Source organism: Nanorana parkeri, unplaced genomic scaffold (genome assembly GCF_000935625.1).
Source record: "Nanorana parkeri isolate BGI_ZX_2015 unplaced genomic scaffold, ASM93562v1 scaffold41, whole genome shotgun sequence".
Lineage (NCBI taxonomy): Eukaryota > Metazoa > Chordata > Amphibia > Anura > Dicroglossidae > Nanorana > Nanorana parkeri.
The window spans coordinates 2,474,049-2,492,117 of record NW_017306309.1 but is presented as its reverse complement, the minus strand read 5'-3'; the positions used below and the strand labels follow the sequence as shown (position 1 = coordinate 2,492,117).

Below are 18,069 nucleotides of genomic sequence, written 5' to 3'. Positions count from 1 at the left end.
GGAAGGACAGCACGGGAGAAGCAGGACACCTGGGACATGGAGGATACATTGCTTTTTTCTGCATTACACTGCTGGCCTCTGTACTCTGCATCACACCACTGGCCTCTGCACTCTGCATTGTTACTGATCTCTGTTCTCTGTGTCACACCACTGACCTGGTGGAGTTAAGGGCGGGGCACGGTAGGGGTCAGGTGGGGCGACTGGTGGCGAGTAACTCTTAAGGCCTGGCTAGTAGCTCAGGACTTGAAATTTTGAGCCCTGTCCTAGAATATATGGGATGCAATTATTTCCCCTTATTGATATAATTAAAAGGAGCACGTACAACATGTATTTTATTTTAGAATTTTGTGAATTTATAAACTAGTAAATATATACTAGTAAACACGTTTGTTGAACAGGTTAAATATGGAAAAGTGCACTGCTAGTACAAGGGTTGCAGGCATGGTGGTGAGATGAGGTGTACAGATAGTGAAAGCTTGGTGGTGAGATTAGAAGGCTGATTTACTAAAGGATTAAAGCAGATTGTGTACCTATATTTAATTAAATAATCCAATCATGTCCAGATGTGATAAGTAAACAGCGATTTTCATTATAGTGTGAATGTTATCAAATCCTTTAGGAACTAAGCCTTGAGGTGTGATCAAGAGTATGTAACAGAAAACACATAATCACATGACAAATGCAATGGTCAGGAGTATGTGCCCCCTTGCATCGGTGGTCAGAGATGAGTACCCAAAATGGTTGATGGTCAGTCCTTAAACCTTAAAGGTTAATGGCAAATGCCCCCTAAAACACTGGTGATCGGGGCACCCTATAATGTTGGTGGCTTGTGGTGAATGCCACCTTAAAAAGTAGTGGCCAGTGCTTAATGGCTGACTTAAAGGGTGATGTCTAGTGCCCAGTGTCTTCTGCAACACTGGTGGACAATGCCTCCTATAGAATTAGTGGTCACTGGCCCCTATGGCACTGGTAGTCAGTGCCCTCTGCAGCATTGTTGCTCATTACACCCTGTGGCATTGGGGTCAAACTGAAGTCTCAGCTGAGCATGAACCTGTATCATCAAAATTCATTGTTGACTTTCAACAATATGTTTTATACCTAAAACTATAGCCCTACAAATACCCATCTGACTTTACCCTAAGTCAGATTTTGCTGAAACCTTCCACAATCTCAGCCACAATCACCTATAAAGGATATAAAGCATATGCAAGTGTGCAATATATGATTGTATAAAATCTACAGTACTTAGGTAAAGACTAAAAATGACTGATATATTAGATTACACAAAATACTACCACAGGGCATATTACATAACCCATTTGACAATATATTGTTGTTTTAAGTATAATATTCTATGTCAGTGAAGTAAAAAAATATATATTTTCTTTGAAGTTTAAAGTCAACACCCTAGCAGTGTACAATGATCTTGGAGAGAGGTAATGCTTGTGTGGTCCTTGACGACCGAATACTACTGGGTCTGCTGACAGCCTTCTGACACTGTATCAACAAAAAAGTTTCATGTGTACATGGAATTCTTGAAGAAACAGACGCCTTAAACTATCTAATCGAAGTCATCCAAAAGAACAAAGAGAGTGGAAAATACTGTCTCAGCAGACAAAAAAATTACAAAAAACATGAATCAAATAAAAAAAGGTAAAAAGGATATAATTTGTTTTCAGTGATCACCCTACTACTACCGTATTTCATTATCTTCTGCAGCTTATGAAATGTTTATTTTGGTAATCCTTTCCTCATGATACATCTTGTCCAAAGTTTAAAGATAGTGGTACAGAACCGGTCTCCAAGATTTTGAGATATTTAAAGACAAGTGATGGAAACCCAGATTGTCTGCATTTTGTCAAGTCCATTCCCAGTAAGCCAACTGCCTAGTCCAATATAGCCACAATGTGTGAGGACCAGCAGGAGATTGCTAGTCAGAGTGCCGCGGAATTGGGTGCCACTAGATAAGATGATGCAACAGGAAGGTTGCCAAGACAGGAACTAAGGGGTCTATTCACTAAGCTGCCGAAAGATCTAGCCGAAGCATCGGCTGATCCTTCGGCTAGCTTCGGCCCCTGGACCCCTTCGGGTCAGTAGAATAGTGAATAGCCCAGCCCGTACAGCTCCCGAAGTTGGCAGAGCGGCATATGCTTTGGCTCGACTGAGCCGCGGTGAAAGCCGAAGCTGGCCGAATGCCCAGCCATTGGCCGGCCAACAGTCTGCTTCTGACAGCTGGGCGGAGCCAGCCGATCGAGCAGAGTAAACCTTTCCCTGCTCGTTTTTTTTTTCTTCTGATATCGGAGCTGTTGGCTGCCGTCTGAATAATAAAAAACAAAATCACCTTAGGAAAGCATAGCTAGATTCCTATTGGCTATTTCAATTTGCAATAGCCAATAGCAAACTAGCTATGCTGTCAATCAGCATCGGGGGGGGACCTGCAGTTCTCCATCAGGTCCCCCTCTGGTGATTGACAGCGGCAGAGGGCAGGTGCAATAGCTTTTTTGCTATTGCAAAGTGAAATAGCCAATATGAATCTAGCTATGCATTCCTATGGTGAGTTTTTTTTTTTATTCTGACGGCAGCAGAACCGCCCGACCAATAGAAAACAGTTGTGCGGAGCTGTCACTGCTAGCTCCGCCCAATCGTTTTCTATTTTATTTTTTACTACTTTTTAAACTGGTTTTCTATTCTGCTCAGTACCACAGAGGTACTGAGCAGAACAGCCGAGCCAAATGCCGCTCGGCTGCATTCGGCTATTCACTCACTGCTGCTCGGCATCTATGAGAATAGGCCGAACAGCAGCGAGTAGCCTGCCGGAGGTTCGGCTTAGCTGATCCAGATGTTGAATCGGCTGAGTCGAAACTCCTTCTGCACTTCGGGTTGGCCGAACATGCAGAACATGTTCGGCCGACCCGAAGCCAGCCGAAGTTACCCGATGTACAGCTGATTCCAGCCGATATACGGCTGGAATTAGCCGTAACAACCTGAACTCAATACCCGAACAGCGTTTCGCTCACTTCGCTTCCGGTCGGTTAGTGACTTGGCTGCCTATGGCAGCTTTGTGAATAGACCCCTAAGAATTTGCAAAAACTAGGTCAAAAATTAGACTGACCGTAAGGTAAATAATGCACCTGATGCACTGGGCGTAGCTTGCAAAAATGCATATATATGAATGGCCTCAGGTTGTGCTAGAACCTGAGAGAGATGAAAAGAGGAAGAACAGAACTTAAAGGTTTCCTAAACTCTAACAATAATCTTATCCATTTTTGTCTGATAAATATACCATTAAAAGTATCTTGTTTATCTGTTCGATAAATGCAAAAAAGATACATGCAAGGACCCATTCACACCTAGGTATTTTGTCACTCAAAGCTAACCACAAGAAAACACTTAAGACAAGGCATCCAATTTGCATTTCATGCGTTTTTGTGCATTTTGTCGCACGTTTTGTCGCACAAAGTTTCCGACTGACCTCTATGGTTCCAAAAAGCACTGTAATCTGCCAAAAAGTAGCCCATGTACTTTTTTCAGCCACAGACATTTTTCTGCTTGCAACAAAATGCTCAGATATGAACAGGGGCCATAGAAATGAATGGCATTCCTTGAGCGTTTTGCCGTACTTACCTTTGAGCGACAAAACACCTGGGTGTGAACAGGGACTTAATCTTGCCAGAAAACCCATCAACTGATCATCACCTTCCTGATTGCTATTGGTCACTATTGCCCTTATTGTTTCTGTTGCCCTGATTCATTAAGAGTGACGGTTGTCATCTTAAGACAAGAAGTGTGCTACTGGCAGAATCTTAGGGTGAATGTAAAAGAAACAAAGCTTGAAAAAAGAAAACTAATGTGGCCACCCCACATTTCTGTTTCTTGGTTTCGATAAGCTTTAAAGGTGGTGAGACTGTTCACCAAGCAAAGTAAATGTTCAATTTGGAAAGAGCGTCTTCACTTTAGAAAGTTGCGTGTTAATAGATATGATGAACTTTCAATACCTAATTATGTTCAGTGGAAACATATAATAAATCTGGATTTATTTTCCTGACACATGATTGGGTGTTTAAAGTGAATACAAGTTCATTTTAATCACTACCACTCACTTTGCAATACAAGTCAATACAAGTTCACGGCCCCTGATCCTTTAGGAAATCTACTCTGACGTTTTCAACTCAACGAGCCATTGTGTGGGAATAAATGTTACTTCTGCACAGGCAAATTTTACAATACACATTGATTGACTAAAGGCAAATAAGTTGTTCACTTTGCAAGCAAATTTGCACTAGCTTAATGAGTCGTTAAAACTCACTTTGCAAAGAATAACAATATTGTGCATGGAAAAAATAAGAGCATTTTTGCTTGCACATGACTGGACGATGGAAGTCGGCAAAACTTCATCTCATTCACTAAGATAAGTGAAAATTTTCTTGCAAAGTGAGCATCCTATTTGACTTTAGAAAATCAACCCAATGTTGTCTAAAAATGCTAACTGCTACACTAGGTGGTTGATTTACCCCTAGCTTAGTGAATGAGGTGAAGTTCTGCTGACTTCCATCATCTAATAATGAGCAAGCAAAAATACTGCTTTTCTTATTTTCCTTGCACATGATTGGGTAATCTTTGCAAAGTGAATTTTCCCCACATTCAAGAAGATAAGGGAATATTCCCTTGCAAAGTGGAAATTCTCTTGCAAACTGAACAGCCTTTTTGCCTCTCATAAATCAACTCTGTATGTGTCAATGATAAATGAATAGGAATATTCCCAGTAAAGATACAATCATCAGTAAAACCTGCTAAAATAGATGTCTTTGTTATCTGTATCTCCCCTGAAAAGGTTTCTCCATACCTCCTGTGCCATCAACAGGGGGACAGGTACAGGGACACAGCCAGCAAGGCACCCCTGATATTCTGATTCTATTCCTTCCCTACTCTAACCACAAGAAGAAACTTAACTTTTAAATTGAGTTGTACTTTAAAGTAGTACTAAAGGCTAGATGTTTTTTACTTTAATGCATTCTTTGCATTAAGTTAAAAAATACCCAGCACCTTTCCATGTCACTCTGTCCCCAAATACTTACCTCAAGTCGCTTGCCATCTCCAAAGGGTCGGGAAAAATCTCGCTCTTCCCCGAACTTTGTGGTTGTGGGGGAGGGTAGTGAGGGTAGAGGAGCCATAGGCTCCCTCTGCCATTAGTCAGACTGATTGGTGGAGGGAGCAGGTGCATGGCTTGCCGCAGGCTGTGTGTGTCAGGCATGGTCACAGCCCAGGAGCGCTGTTAGTCACGCCTCCCCGCATGCATTCGCCGCTCCCCTCTCTGATCCTCCAGCGCTGACTGGAGGAATAGACGTGCGGATGTCACCCCATTGGAACCAATGGGGCCGCGCGGCAATCGCTTTCTGCATTGTGCAGGACCGTGCAATCCCAGGTCTGCACCGAGCCTGAGAGTTAAGAAAGAAACTTGCAACGGCCTTCTACACTGACATAACTAAAATGTAAGACATTTTTAAAAATATATCTATATTTTTGGATATGCTGTGAGAGTAGGAACACATAACAAACATATTGGGGCTTTCTGAAGCTTGGCTGTGAAAGTGGAAATACACCCTAAATAGGGACAATCATTATTCACAATATTTTATTGTCTACTGAAATCTGTACTTTTATTTAGGATGCAATATGTTTACTTAAAGAGTTACTTGTTATGTTTTCCACTCTCAATCTTTTAAGCGATTCGTCCTTTATTATTCTTTTTTTTTTTGTTTATTTTATTTTAGTTCATTTCTTTTTAGAAGTAGAATAATCAGTGATTGAAAAATATAGTGGTTAAACAACTTGCAGATCCATATAAGTCATCTATGGTGCTGCATGCTCCTAGTAAGCTTTGAACCACAACTGACAGATAACACACTGACACGAAGCAGGCTGGCTGGAAAAATAGCTGATGTTTAATTCCTGTTGTTTTTATGGTTCTGTCTATACCTAAGTAATAAATTAAACACAAACTATTTGCTTTGCTTGTCTCATATAAAAAAGAAAAGTATAACATGCATTACAAAGTACTACTGATGTTCTATTTTATCTTTGACATCTTCTAGGAGGTGTACAAGACATTTAACCAAGTACTGGTCTTTCACAGCAGAAGTTCTGCAAATATTTGTCTTTGTTTTGGCATATTAGTAAGTAGGAATCTGCAGTTACCTTTACAAGCACTTGGCTTTCCCCCTCACTGTAGAGTGTTGATGCAGTGCCAAAAAGGCAATTACAGTGAAGATTGCACATTCACAAACTTTCTAAAAGGTCTAAATGTGCTTGAAATTTTTGTGTGTAATGGGAATAAGACATACCGTATAACCCTCACTTTAATAGACCTCTGAATCTAGCTAGAATATTTACAAATGTACGAACATCTTTCAGCATATGACAAAACATCTGAGACAATTCACAGGCATGTTTTGGATGAAAAACGCCACAATGAAGTATACAGTATGGCTATACATATAGATTAAGAAGAAGACCTATCTGGTCAATTTTAATATTTTAGACAGAGATGCCTTTGGATTATCGAAAGGGCAATCTGCTACACTTTAAGATGCATATTAGACGCCTACATCAAGTTCCATGGCAGTGACCAGCTGTGGGTGTATGCGCTCTTGTGTCCCTGCATACATATAAACATCTGTATATGTGCTTGTGCGTATAGGATAAAATCAATGATTTTGCACCCTTTTTAGACATTGCATGAACAGGAAAAGAGCTGTTTAGTCTATTTACAGTACAGTACATTTTATAATGCAGGTATAATGATCTAGATGTCTAGAATATTTATCTCTACCTGAATTCTTAATTCTACATATATAACACCTATGTGGCCTCTTGATATGGATCAGTGAAATAATTGCTATCTATCTCATTGGTATTCATCCTATTTTATCTGTAAATGTTTCTACACTTCAAAAAAGTTTGAGATTGAAATTTGCAGTGTTGATATAAAATAAAATAATATTTAAAAAAAACATGTAAACAGCTGGGCGAAGTCTCACCGACTTTTTTTTAATTTTAACTTGGAGTCCCTCCTAAAATTCCTACCAGACCTAAAGAGCCTGGTATGAATTTGGGGGCAACCTCACGCTTTTTTTTTTTTTAAATGGGGTCCCTTTAATTTTCCTACTGGGCCTAAAGGGTCTGGTATGGTTTGGGAGTAGGACCCCACCCTGTTTTTCTTTTTTTCGTAAAAAAAAAATTTATATAATTTTACTGACTTTTTTGAAATTTTTCTTTTTTTCTACATTTATTTAAATAATTTTTAAACTATGTTTTTTCATTTGTTTACATTATTTTCTATCCCGCTCGCTACCTTGGAGGTAGTGAGTTGAATAGCCGAGCCGAAGGCCGCTCGGCGGCATTCGGCTATTCACTCACTGCCATTCGACCCCTATGAGAATAGGGGCGAACGGCAGCACGTGAGCTGGCGGAGCTTTGGCTCTGCCTATCCAGATGTTAGATCGGCTGAGTCGAACTCCTTCTGCACTCCGGCTCAGCCGAAGGCAGCCGAAAGCAGCCGAAAGCAGCTGATTTTAGTAGAGGTATAGCTGAAATCAGCCGTACTGAGCTGAAGTGAGTAGCCGAACGTAGTTCAGCTCTGTTCACTTTGGCTTGGTTTTTCACTCAGCTGCCTTCAGCAGCTTTGTGAATAACCCCCTTAGACTATAGAGGGATTTGATATATAAACATGAAATCTTGGGGTTTATTAAAATGGTCAGTAGTTATGAACAAAGTGAAAGGAATGTTTTGGCTTTTACTTATTAAAATTTAGAAATATCTGTTCCATCTATTCAGCACTTTCTGATACAAAGGAGCATACTGTCAGAACCTCAAATGAATTATTATTATACATTACTGCTGATTTTTTGTTACTCTTTCATGTCTATATGGTAAGTCTTTTCTGAGATAAGAGGCGATTCCCAGATATCCACTCATCTGTTCACCTGCTATTTTTATATCTTATGAAATATTCACTTTTCCAAGTCTGAAAACAAATTTATGGTAAATAGGCAGTTCACATGCTTCATGTCATAGCCAAAGAGATAAGTAAATATATGGGTCTGTTTTGTAATCAGGAACAGCTTTTCATTTCAGGAATGAGAAAAATATATAGGCATAGAGGCATAGCAAATACAAGTATCCGTTCACATTGTGCGATTTATCGTGCGGTAATTCCTGCGATATCGCGGCTATTTATTGTGCGATATCGCGCTCCAATGCTTGGCAGTGGGGCAAAGGGTCCTGCTGTCGCGGGTCATGTGTCGCTACAGCAGGACCCTTTTTGGAACGGATTTTGCCTTGATTCGAGCTTGCTCAATGCAAGCATTTGTGCTATATCGCGCGACAAATCGCGCGATATTGCGCAAAATGCAAATCGCGCAACAAACGCGCGATTTGCGAATTGCGCAGTGTGAATGGGGCCTTAGGACCCATTTGCACCGGCGCATTCCGTTCTTTATCGCATGTGCGTTAATGTGCATTATGACACTCATGTGTTACATTTAGGCAGCCCACTCATGTAAATTGGCTACATACACACCACAGTGAACTGGAAAATGCTCATGTGCCAATTTTGTGGAGTGCAAACATTGTAATGCATGGTAGGGCATTACTTCAAATTGCGGTGTGCTGCAATGCAGCTTTGATGGGGTGCGACTCAAAAAGAATGGCGTTGCAGCACAAAAATGTGTGAAACATGCCTTGTCTGAGACCTTGGGGTTGATTTACTAACCTTATAAACACACCACGAACATGTATACACCTCTGTAGTGTGTTCCCTCCCAGCATGATCTATGGGTGGAATCTAAACACCTTTGTAGTGTGTACACACCCAGCAGGTGTGTTGTGCAAAGCCAAGCATGAATTGCAAGGTGATGTTGTGTAAATTAGCTCTATGTTGTGTTGCTTGCATTGATGAATGCAGGAATGTAAATGCATGAGCTAACCATTTTTGTCTAAACTGTGAAGCAGCATTATATATGCATCATGTGCATGATTTTTCCATATATGGCATTAGTGGAAATATGCTTTTAGAGACTTTTTGGTTGATAAATACGTTTTGCTGTGTGAAAATCACACGCACCTGGTGCGTGCGTGTGTTTAGGTTAGTAAATCACCCCCCTTGTCTCAGTTTCTTGATGGATCTTTAACAATTACTGCAGAATGCAAAGGGTGTGAAAAGAAAAAAAGTTTTTATGGATGTGACCTAAAGGAGACTTTTTGATTTTTTGAGTCAAATATCCAAGATGCTGATTTGCTTAGTAAGGAAAGAGGAGTGGGTAATAGGCCCTGAAGATGATATTTAGGAGGTGATTTGTGTCCTTGTCTCACCTACATATACTGTTTACTCAACTATTGCCCTGTCTGAATTTTTTTTTTCCACAGTAAATACGATTTAGAAGCAACCCATGTTGACCGCTGTAGCTATGTGCACTGTGAAGTAATTTTTTCAGTCAAATTTGGGAAAACCCCCTGTATATGTTTATGTGTTCCTATTCACGCAGCATAAAGAAAAATATATTTTTTTAAACATATTTCTCACCTTTTTAGACATTTTGTTGCAGCAGACAACATGTCTGAATCCAGATTTCTTCTGAGCACCTTCACAGTGATCTGTCTTTTTCAGAAAGACTTAAGCTGGCCATAGACTACATGAATTTCGGCTGGTTCTTCATAAACAGGCCAAAATTCGCACAGTGGTGCCGCTGTTGTCACCCTTTTGGCCAGCATCCCTCAGTCAGCTTGTCGAAGGAGCCAGTCAGAAAATCTCTGAAAAAGCAGAGCGGGCGGCCAATAAGCTGCCAGCTCCTTTTGGGTAATCTGACAGCAGCCGACGGCTGCTGTCAGAATGCAATAAAAACAACGGGAGATTCCTCTATCAATGCTCATAAGCATTGTTGGAGGAATCTATAATATTTTCTTAGTTCAACCTGCATATTACAGTGCATGGCCAGCTTTAGGACTGAAATTTTAGGATTGTGTTTCTCACGATAACTTCATTAAAATTTGAATGCAGAAGCCAGGGTTGTAATATTTTAACCCCTCACCACTCGCAGCCCCTCTTAACATTACAAAGAAGGAGAAGCATGTAGAAATGTTTACCCTTAAGAAGCCAAGAAACCCGAACCCAAGTAAACGCAATTTAAACTGCACGCATTTTATGAATATGTTTTAGCTTATGCTATGTGAATTGGAACATGTAACAAATATAAAATAGGTGTTATCCCAATCAGGCTGCAAAAGTGGAAGTACACTTTAAGGATAATTTACAATTTTCCACAATGTATGCAGTTATAGTGGCCAGTGAGGGTTTTTTAAAGCTTAATTACTGCTTGTTAAGAATATGCAAACATTTGCATGTCCATATCTCACAGTTGTACTCTAAATATGGCCACACACATGACAATATGACAATATGATTGTACAATTTCCATATTATCTAATTTAAGTTTCATTCACCACATAGTTGTAGAATATTCAGCGTGACTACTAATGTATAACTTACACTGTAGATGGAGAGTTATTTTCCTTCTCTTCTACTTTATGTCATTTTATAAATTAGCAACAACAAAAAACTGTCTGTCGCTTTTTCATGACCACAACTTACGATGCAGGAGCACTTAAGACATTTGTTCCCTTCTGGCTGAAATTCATCCCCTTCTTTATAGTGTCGGCCTTCATATACACAACCTGAAACAGACAGAGGAAGTGGTTAGGAAAGTGAATGACTCTACGGAACACAAAAACCATAGTCTACATCTTTTGATCATTGTTTCATGTTATCTGTACTTCCTTAGGAGTGTCACATAATAAAAATCTACATGGAGACTAGCCAGCCTGTCATCTCTATTTGCAGTTTCTATAAACAAATGTATGAAAGGGAATGTATAGTCTTTTATGGATTTTTTTTAACAGACATGTAAAATAGATCAGTTAGATGTTAGTAATATTATGTGTTTGTTATTGTCTTAAAACCCTTAACTCTGTGGGGCTGATTTATAACAAGTTGGAACAGTGTATAGTGGCATTACTGCTACTAGATAGAGCCGAGGAGCATAGGAATTGCTTATGCTTCTTGACTCCATCCAGTGGCAGTAGTGCATACAGTTATGCTCTGTGCAAACCTGCTATAAATGAACCCCCATTGATAGATTTATTTATATAGGTAAAAGAGGGCAACCAATTTTTCTCATTACATATTCAAGCTCTGCTTCCTGCTTTGCAATGTGGCACAATGGTTGCGCTTTAATACTCCTTTATATATTGGAAGTCTATGGGGGTGATTTACTAACCTAAACACACGCACGCACCAGGTGCGTGTGATTTTCACACAGCAAAACGTATTTATCAACCAAAAAGTCTCTAAAAGCATATTTCCACTAATGCCATATATGGAAAAATCATGCACATGATGCATATATAATGCTGCTTCACAGTTTAGACAAAAATGGTTAGCTCATGCATTTACATTCCTGCATTCATCAACGCAAGCAACACAACATAGAGCTAAATTACACAACATCACCTTGTAATTCATGCAGGGCTTTGCATAACACACCTGCTGGGTGTGTACACACTACAAAGGTGTTTAGATTCCACCCATAGATCATGCTGGGAGGGAACACACTACATAGGTGTATACATGTTCGTGGTGTGTTTATAAGGTTAGTAAATCAACCCCTATGAGTCACCTGACTCATTATAACAATGCACTCCCTGGGTGGCTGACATTTCAACAGCTAAGAGGCTGAGTGATTCAAATGAGTTTCACGACAGTTCCCTCTAGTGTCTGTTATAAAATCCTGCATTGATTTGATTGCAGAATGTAGAGGATCAAACTTGTAAAAAATTTAAAAATCACATAAAATAACATTAGGTTAAACACTGCATTAGTACACTATCAAGGGGGCCCTTAAAACTTGTACACTATGTACACTATCAGGGGGGCCCTTAAAACCCGCCCGACACCCCCGCCGTGTCTCCCAGGCTCCGTTGCCCCTCCTACGGTGGGGAGATGGACGAACCTCCATTCGGCGATTCCCGGGGACCGGGAGCGAATCAGATTACATTACTTCCGGTCTCATAGCTGTTAGTGCTGGGCTCCTGAAGCCCAGCTATAAACTATTGAAGTGCGATGTGCATTTCAATAGCTTATTTGGAGTGTAAAGGTGACACTTGGGGTCTTTTGGACCTGTCACCACCATCTGCTATCACATGGAGGGCTTGTAATCCCCCCTATGTGATAGCAATTACAGTAAAGTAAAAAAACAAAACAGTTTTAAAAATTAACATTAAATAAAATAAATCTAAAAATAATTTAAAAAAATGTAAAGTACCCCGCCCCAGGAGCATGCGCTTCTTCACGTAAACATGCGTCGGGTGCGCCTACGTATGAAAACGATGAACGTGCTACACATATTGGGTATCACCGTGAGAGCAGTAATTGTAAAGCCAGTATTTTTGGGTATCTCTAAACTGATAACCTGTGGGGGCTTTTAAAGCTTCGTCTATGGACTTTTTGGGGTACTGAATTTTGTCGCCGTTTCACGGCCGCGCACAATTTTTAACCTGGCATGTTGGGTATCTATTTACTCGTTGTAACCTCATCTTATATATTTAATTTTTTTAATGGGTATTTTATTGTGTTTTGGGGCATTTAAGTACATTTTGCACTACAGTTTGGGGTTGATAAGAAGTATAATATTGTGCAAAATAAAAATTTGCAACTGCCACCATTGTATTCTATAGGGTCTTGGCTTTTAGGAAATATATAATGTTTAGGGGTTTTAAGTAATTTGCAGGCCTAAAATGTGGAATATAACATGGGTGCAAAAATGAAAAAAGGACCCAGTCATGAAGGGCTTTAAAACCCTTTTCTGCTTCGCCAGAACTGTGCCCTTCTGCACAAAGGTGAGCCCATAAAGTGGGGTAAAGTTCCTTGTGAAGTTCAGACTTCTGGCCCCTGTACCTGCACCAGTTTGCTGACGTAGAAAGTATTAAAGCCAATAGATTAACGTGAAAGTCAGAGACCTAGCGTTTTTGAGTAAGATAGCAATGGCAGTCTACATATTTTTTCAGTCACAAACTTGGACAATTCAAAGTCAGCATATGATGACAATATGCACAATCAGAATTTAACTTCAGTGAAAACAGCATGCAAAACAATCAGTAGATTCAGAGACACAGGCAGCTGAATTTATATATACTTTGAGCTTGGCCCCACACCAGCATCAAGTCTCCTTTTTGATCATTGCTAAGCCAGCTAATAGGAGGATTTGGGAGGGAAGAAGGAGCAGGTTCAAACATGACTTTCAACTGAAAAATTAAGCTCTCCATGTAAATTTTGAAGTCCACTTAAGTTAACCTCTGCTTCTGTATTTGTTTCATCATATGTTCATTTTGAGTTGCCCAGATTTATCACATCTTAATAATGCTCATACAATTTCACGGTCCAGTAAAACCTGCTCTCTTATAAAGATATCATATACACAGGCACAATAATACATGAAGGAAATACAACAATACTGAAGAGATGAGAGGAAGGAAGGTCAAGATGAAAAGGAGGGAAAGAGGGGAAAGAAGGAAAAGAAAGTGTAATTATACAATATGTAAGTAAATTAATAATTGCCTGGACATGTAGGACAGCACAATCCTGGTTGTTTTATAGGGTTCTTACAGTGAACTAGACACTGAACATCAGATTCTGTAATAACCCCTTCCTGTAATTGAAAAAAAATAGTTATTAGGACGGAGTAGTCTGTGCCGCTGCAGTAATTTCACTATATCGTCAGTAGACTCTACTAATGTCATCAATGGGGGTTTTTTGCTTGTTTTTTTTTTATAAAACATGGTAACATTTTATGAAATATTTTAATAAATGCTACATATTAAACATTAAAAGAATAGAATAAATCACATTGAAGGGAATTTATCAAAAATGGAGCAGACAAAATCTGGAGCAGCTCTGCACAGCAACCAATCTCTCTCTCTTTCATTCTCAAATCTTAACTGAACAAACTGAAGAAAGAAGCTGATTGGTTGCCATGGGTAACTGCTTCAGATTATGCCTGCTCTTGTTTTAAAAAAAATTCCCCCTATAGTATTTATTAAATTTGGAGTTCTATGTTTTATCACCTGATGAATGTCATTTAAAATTTAGATTTTAACATTTTTGGAGTCAGCTCCTAAGTCCCGCTGTGGGCTGCCAACACACAGCACTTTAAAGGACTGAGTGCTTGTTCATGCAATGTCTGTTGAGTTGTGTTTTTCTAATCAACACTGCAAGTTTATGGTGTAAACAGGGCACATATAAAACATTTAAAACCTTTATCCCAAAAGGAAAAAAATTACCTGCCGCTGTAACTGCTGAAAATGTGTTAGCTGGAGTTAGGCTTTAATTTGATTCAGTCATTTAGTCCACTTAGCTCTACAAGTTCATCTGATGCTACCCTCCCCACAGTTTAACGATGCTGCTGTCCAATGCTACCACAACATGCAAGGACTGGTACGCTGCAACATATTATTTTTTTCTTCTTAGATTTAGATATTCTTCCAGTGATGATCTCCTTCACAAAATGCTAGTTGTCTGGCAATCATAATGAAACTTTGATTGCAGTACTTTGACTTACTGACCCAAAACCGGGCAGCACGTGAAGTAATTGGGATATCAGAACTTCTTATTTGCATACTTCTCTTGAGTCACAGACCCCAAAAACAACTGATAAGCTTTCCAACCAACAAATAGCATTTCCAAAAGATGTCAGCTATGAGCTATTATAATATCTTTATTTTTCACAGGATTCCTTTAAAGGGCAACAGACATTGATTTATCTTCAGGATAAGAAAGCACCAAAAGACTCTTTAGATTAAAAAAATGAAATGATTAGGTCTTTACAATTTACAATTAAGTGGAAAGACCGTCATTACTCTATGTGACTTAGATTTTATTTCAGCACTTGAGAAGGGAGGCTAAGTGATTGCAATGACAAACAGTCAATAGAGGGATAATATATGAGTCTGTATATAATAAAATTATGGTAATACAGCACAATAAGCATTAAAAATGACAGAAAATATTTGCTGCCTGAAAATAAATCTTTACGCAAAAATATTAGTTGTCAGTGTTCTGCTCTGGAATTACTAGGCTTAAAGTCATCCATTTCTTAATTATTACTATACAGCCACTATTTTATGAATTTTCTATAATATTATGTATTCATCAATAGATATTATTATTTTTTACATAATTTACATTATATATTATGAAATGTTAATATTCCCACTATACCTGTTTAATAACGAATGAAAACTTATTAAAATAACATTGGCATCTTACCTGACACTGCCGTGTGATGCAGGGTTGTGAAAGGTCTTGCCATTTCATAGAACTGTTGTAAAGGCCACCATGGAAGTTACAGCCTTCGGAGAGGAAAAAAAAAAAATTAAGCACGGAAAATATATGTATTGATTCTGCATATCAATGCCGGCCTGTTGGCATAATGCATTCCACTTCAACACTATATTACCAAAAGTTTGCAGACACCTGACCATCACAACTATTAAACATCTCCTTCCAAAACCATAGTCATGACGTTTGCTGCTCTAACAACCTTCACATTTCAAGGAAGGCTTTCAAAATAACAATTAGAGTTCCTAAAGGAATGTCTTCCCATTCAGACCAAACTGCCTTTCTGAGGTCAGGCCCTCATACTGCATAAGAAAAATCGAAATTCAAATTCAGCCCAAAGGTGTTCAATGGGGTCGAAGTGCCCTTTGTGCAGATCACTTAAGTTCCTGCCAAATTATGTCAAACCATGTCTTTATGGACTTGGCTTTGCGCACAGAAGCCTAGTCAAGCTGGCATAAAAGGCCTTTCCTCAAACTGTTGCCATTATTTTGAAAGTGCACAATTGACTAAAATGCTTAGTATGCTGTAAAATTAATGGTGCATTTTACTGGAAACACCTGAACTCAATGATTTGGAGGGGTGTCCACATGCCTTTAACCATATCGTGCAACTAGAGGGCTGATGTTTGAATGTTTGAAATAAACACAAGTTTATTAGACTGAAAAGTAAATTCCTCTTTAGTAAATGACCAATGTAGAGGAGTCAGATGGGTCAATTTATTTTCTGTTCAAGGGTCACTGCACAGGGAATGGGAGTGTTATACCACCTGACTATTTCTTATATGTCTCAGAACCTCTACTAGCGCAGTCTTTACAACTGGGGTCCTGGATATGCAGACCTACAAATAGAACTATGAGACGCTCACACCCTCCCTGCTGGTTTTATTCTTTATTGTATGCTATGAAGAACACTACCGAAGGTACTGAAACATGCGCAGGTGGGAATTATGGTAGGGAGATCTTGGTTTTGGATTATCCAAGAAAATAAAGAAGTCGATGGCTTATTCAGTATACCTGGCTTGAATTATACTGAGGATTTTGGGCATGTAAGGAGCAAAAGGTGTTTTTTATTCTTTTCTGGAACAGCAGGATCAGTACCAACAGGATCAGGATCAAGAGTTAGGAAATAGAAGGCTTGATTTATGTGTGAAAGTGGTGGTCTCTCTGCAGAGGTCCACCCTGCTCACTGCTGAGGCAGAGTGAAAGTTCCCTAATTAACAAAGTTCATGCTCCCTGTTGTTTAAAGAGTTTAAGCTCTGACCCAGCAGACAACGTGTCAGACCTCTGCAATTGTTATTTTTTTTACAAAACATAGAGAACTCCAGAGAAATACTGAGGACACTTGACATGACCTGCCTGTAGGAGTAATGGGAAACTCATAAAGTGCTGACATTTACATACAGACAGTACCTGATCTGTTCTCTTTTAAACAAAGTGTCCAAACCAAGTAAGGCCCCACAAAAGACTGCTTTCTACTGTAACGGTTACTGTTTTACTAAAATTAGAGACCAGCATTATACACTCAGTGACCTCATACTTTGGCCTTTATTTAATCACATCAAAGGCTGGTAACACACTTTTAACATTGTCACCAAAAATTGGCAGTGTACAGGTTAGTAAACTTCAGCTTAGCCACCATATGTTGTTTGCAATGTTGGGCAACAAAGATGAGTATTGTGTATTTGATGTGGTATATAAATAATGTTTATAATAAAAATATACAGATTAATATAACTAAATATATGTCTGAAGGATCTTTTTTTTAGGGGGGGTCTAAAAATGTTTTTATGGAAATGCAACCTCAGCTGAGGTTATTATTTACTACTCCATAAGGTCACAGCACTACAGGAAACTAATGGAAAATATTATCCATTAAATCAGTACAATGTAAAACATCTGAGCCGTAATACTTATGTAGGAATCATTGCGTTTCATGTTTCCTGCCCTGGTTTTACAAACCACAGCCTATATATAGCAAGTCCTACCACTACCATTTTTATTGAAAAATGCTTTGAAATATAAATATATTTTTTAAAGGACAGCCTGCCATGTATGAAAATAGGTTTAGCATTCTACTTTTTTTTTTACAAATTAACTTTAAAGCATCCACAAATCACAGTTTGCATCAAGGATATTTATTTTGTTTGATCATTTCAAATATCTATTGATTTTAGACTGAGATTCCAAAATTGTGTGGCTTGTGGGTTATATTCAGCAATATAACATAAATAAGACAAAGGGACTCAACTCTAGCAATATTGAGGAGGTTCCACTAACTGTGTTGGGTTTCTGATCTGAAATGATTCATGGAAAGTACAACAGGAGAAAAAAAAACACTAGTGCACAGCTGAAAGCTGGAGGAATAATATTCCAAGGTGGGCTGGAACAAAGACAGAAGCTAATGCTGACATCTTCTAGTGATATAAGAAGACAGATGGTCACTAGTGTGGAGCTTGTTTAGTGTCAGTTTTTTTTTAGAGATGCATATTTTATTTCAATATAATTCTGCTACTTGTTTGTGAACTTGTTGCTAGCACAGGCAGGCAAATCTGCCCTTTTTTTTACAGCCCATCACAACATACTAGTCCAGTAGTTTAGTGCACCAAATCACCACATTGTTCAGTG

General features: G+C 39.0%; 1 protein-coding gene across 1 annotated transcript in view; it reads right to left on the bottom strand.

The window, feature by feature from the left end:
- Window positions 1-18,069, bottom strand: part of BMPER (BMP binding endothelial regulator) — a 229,496-nt gene that overhangs the window by 126,902 nt on the left and 84,525 nt on the right. The window contains exons 4-6 of the mRNA XM_018571321.1: window positions 15,374-15,456; window positions 13,667-13,757; window positions 10,646-10,728 (exon numbers count right to left, since the gene is read on the bottom strand). Coding sequence (XP_018426823.1) covers window positions 10,646-10,728; window positions 13,667-13,757; window positions 15,374-15,456 — 257 coding nt within the window. The remainder of the gene's footprint in view (window positions 1-10,645; window positions 10,729-13,666; window positions 13,758-15,373; window positions 15,457-18,069) is intronic.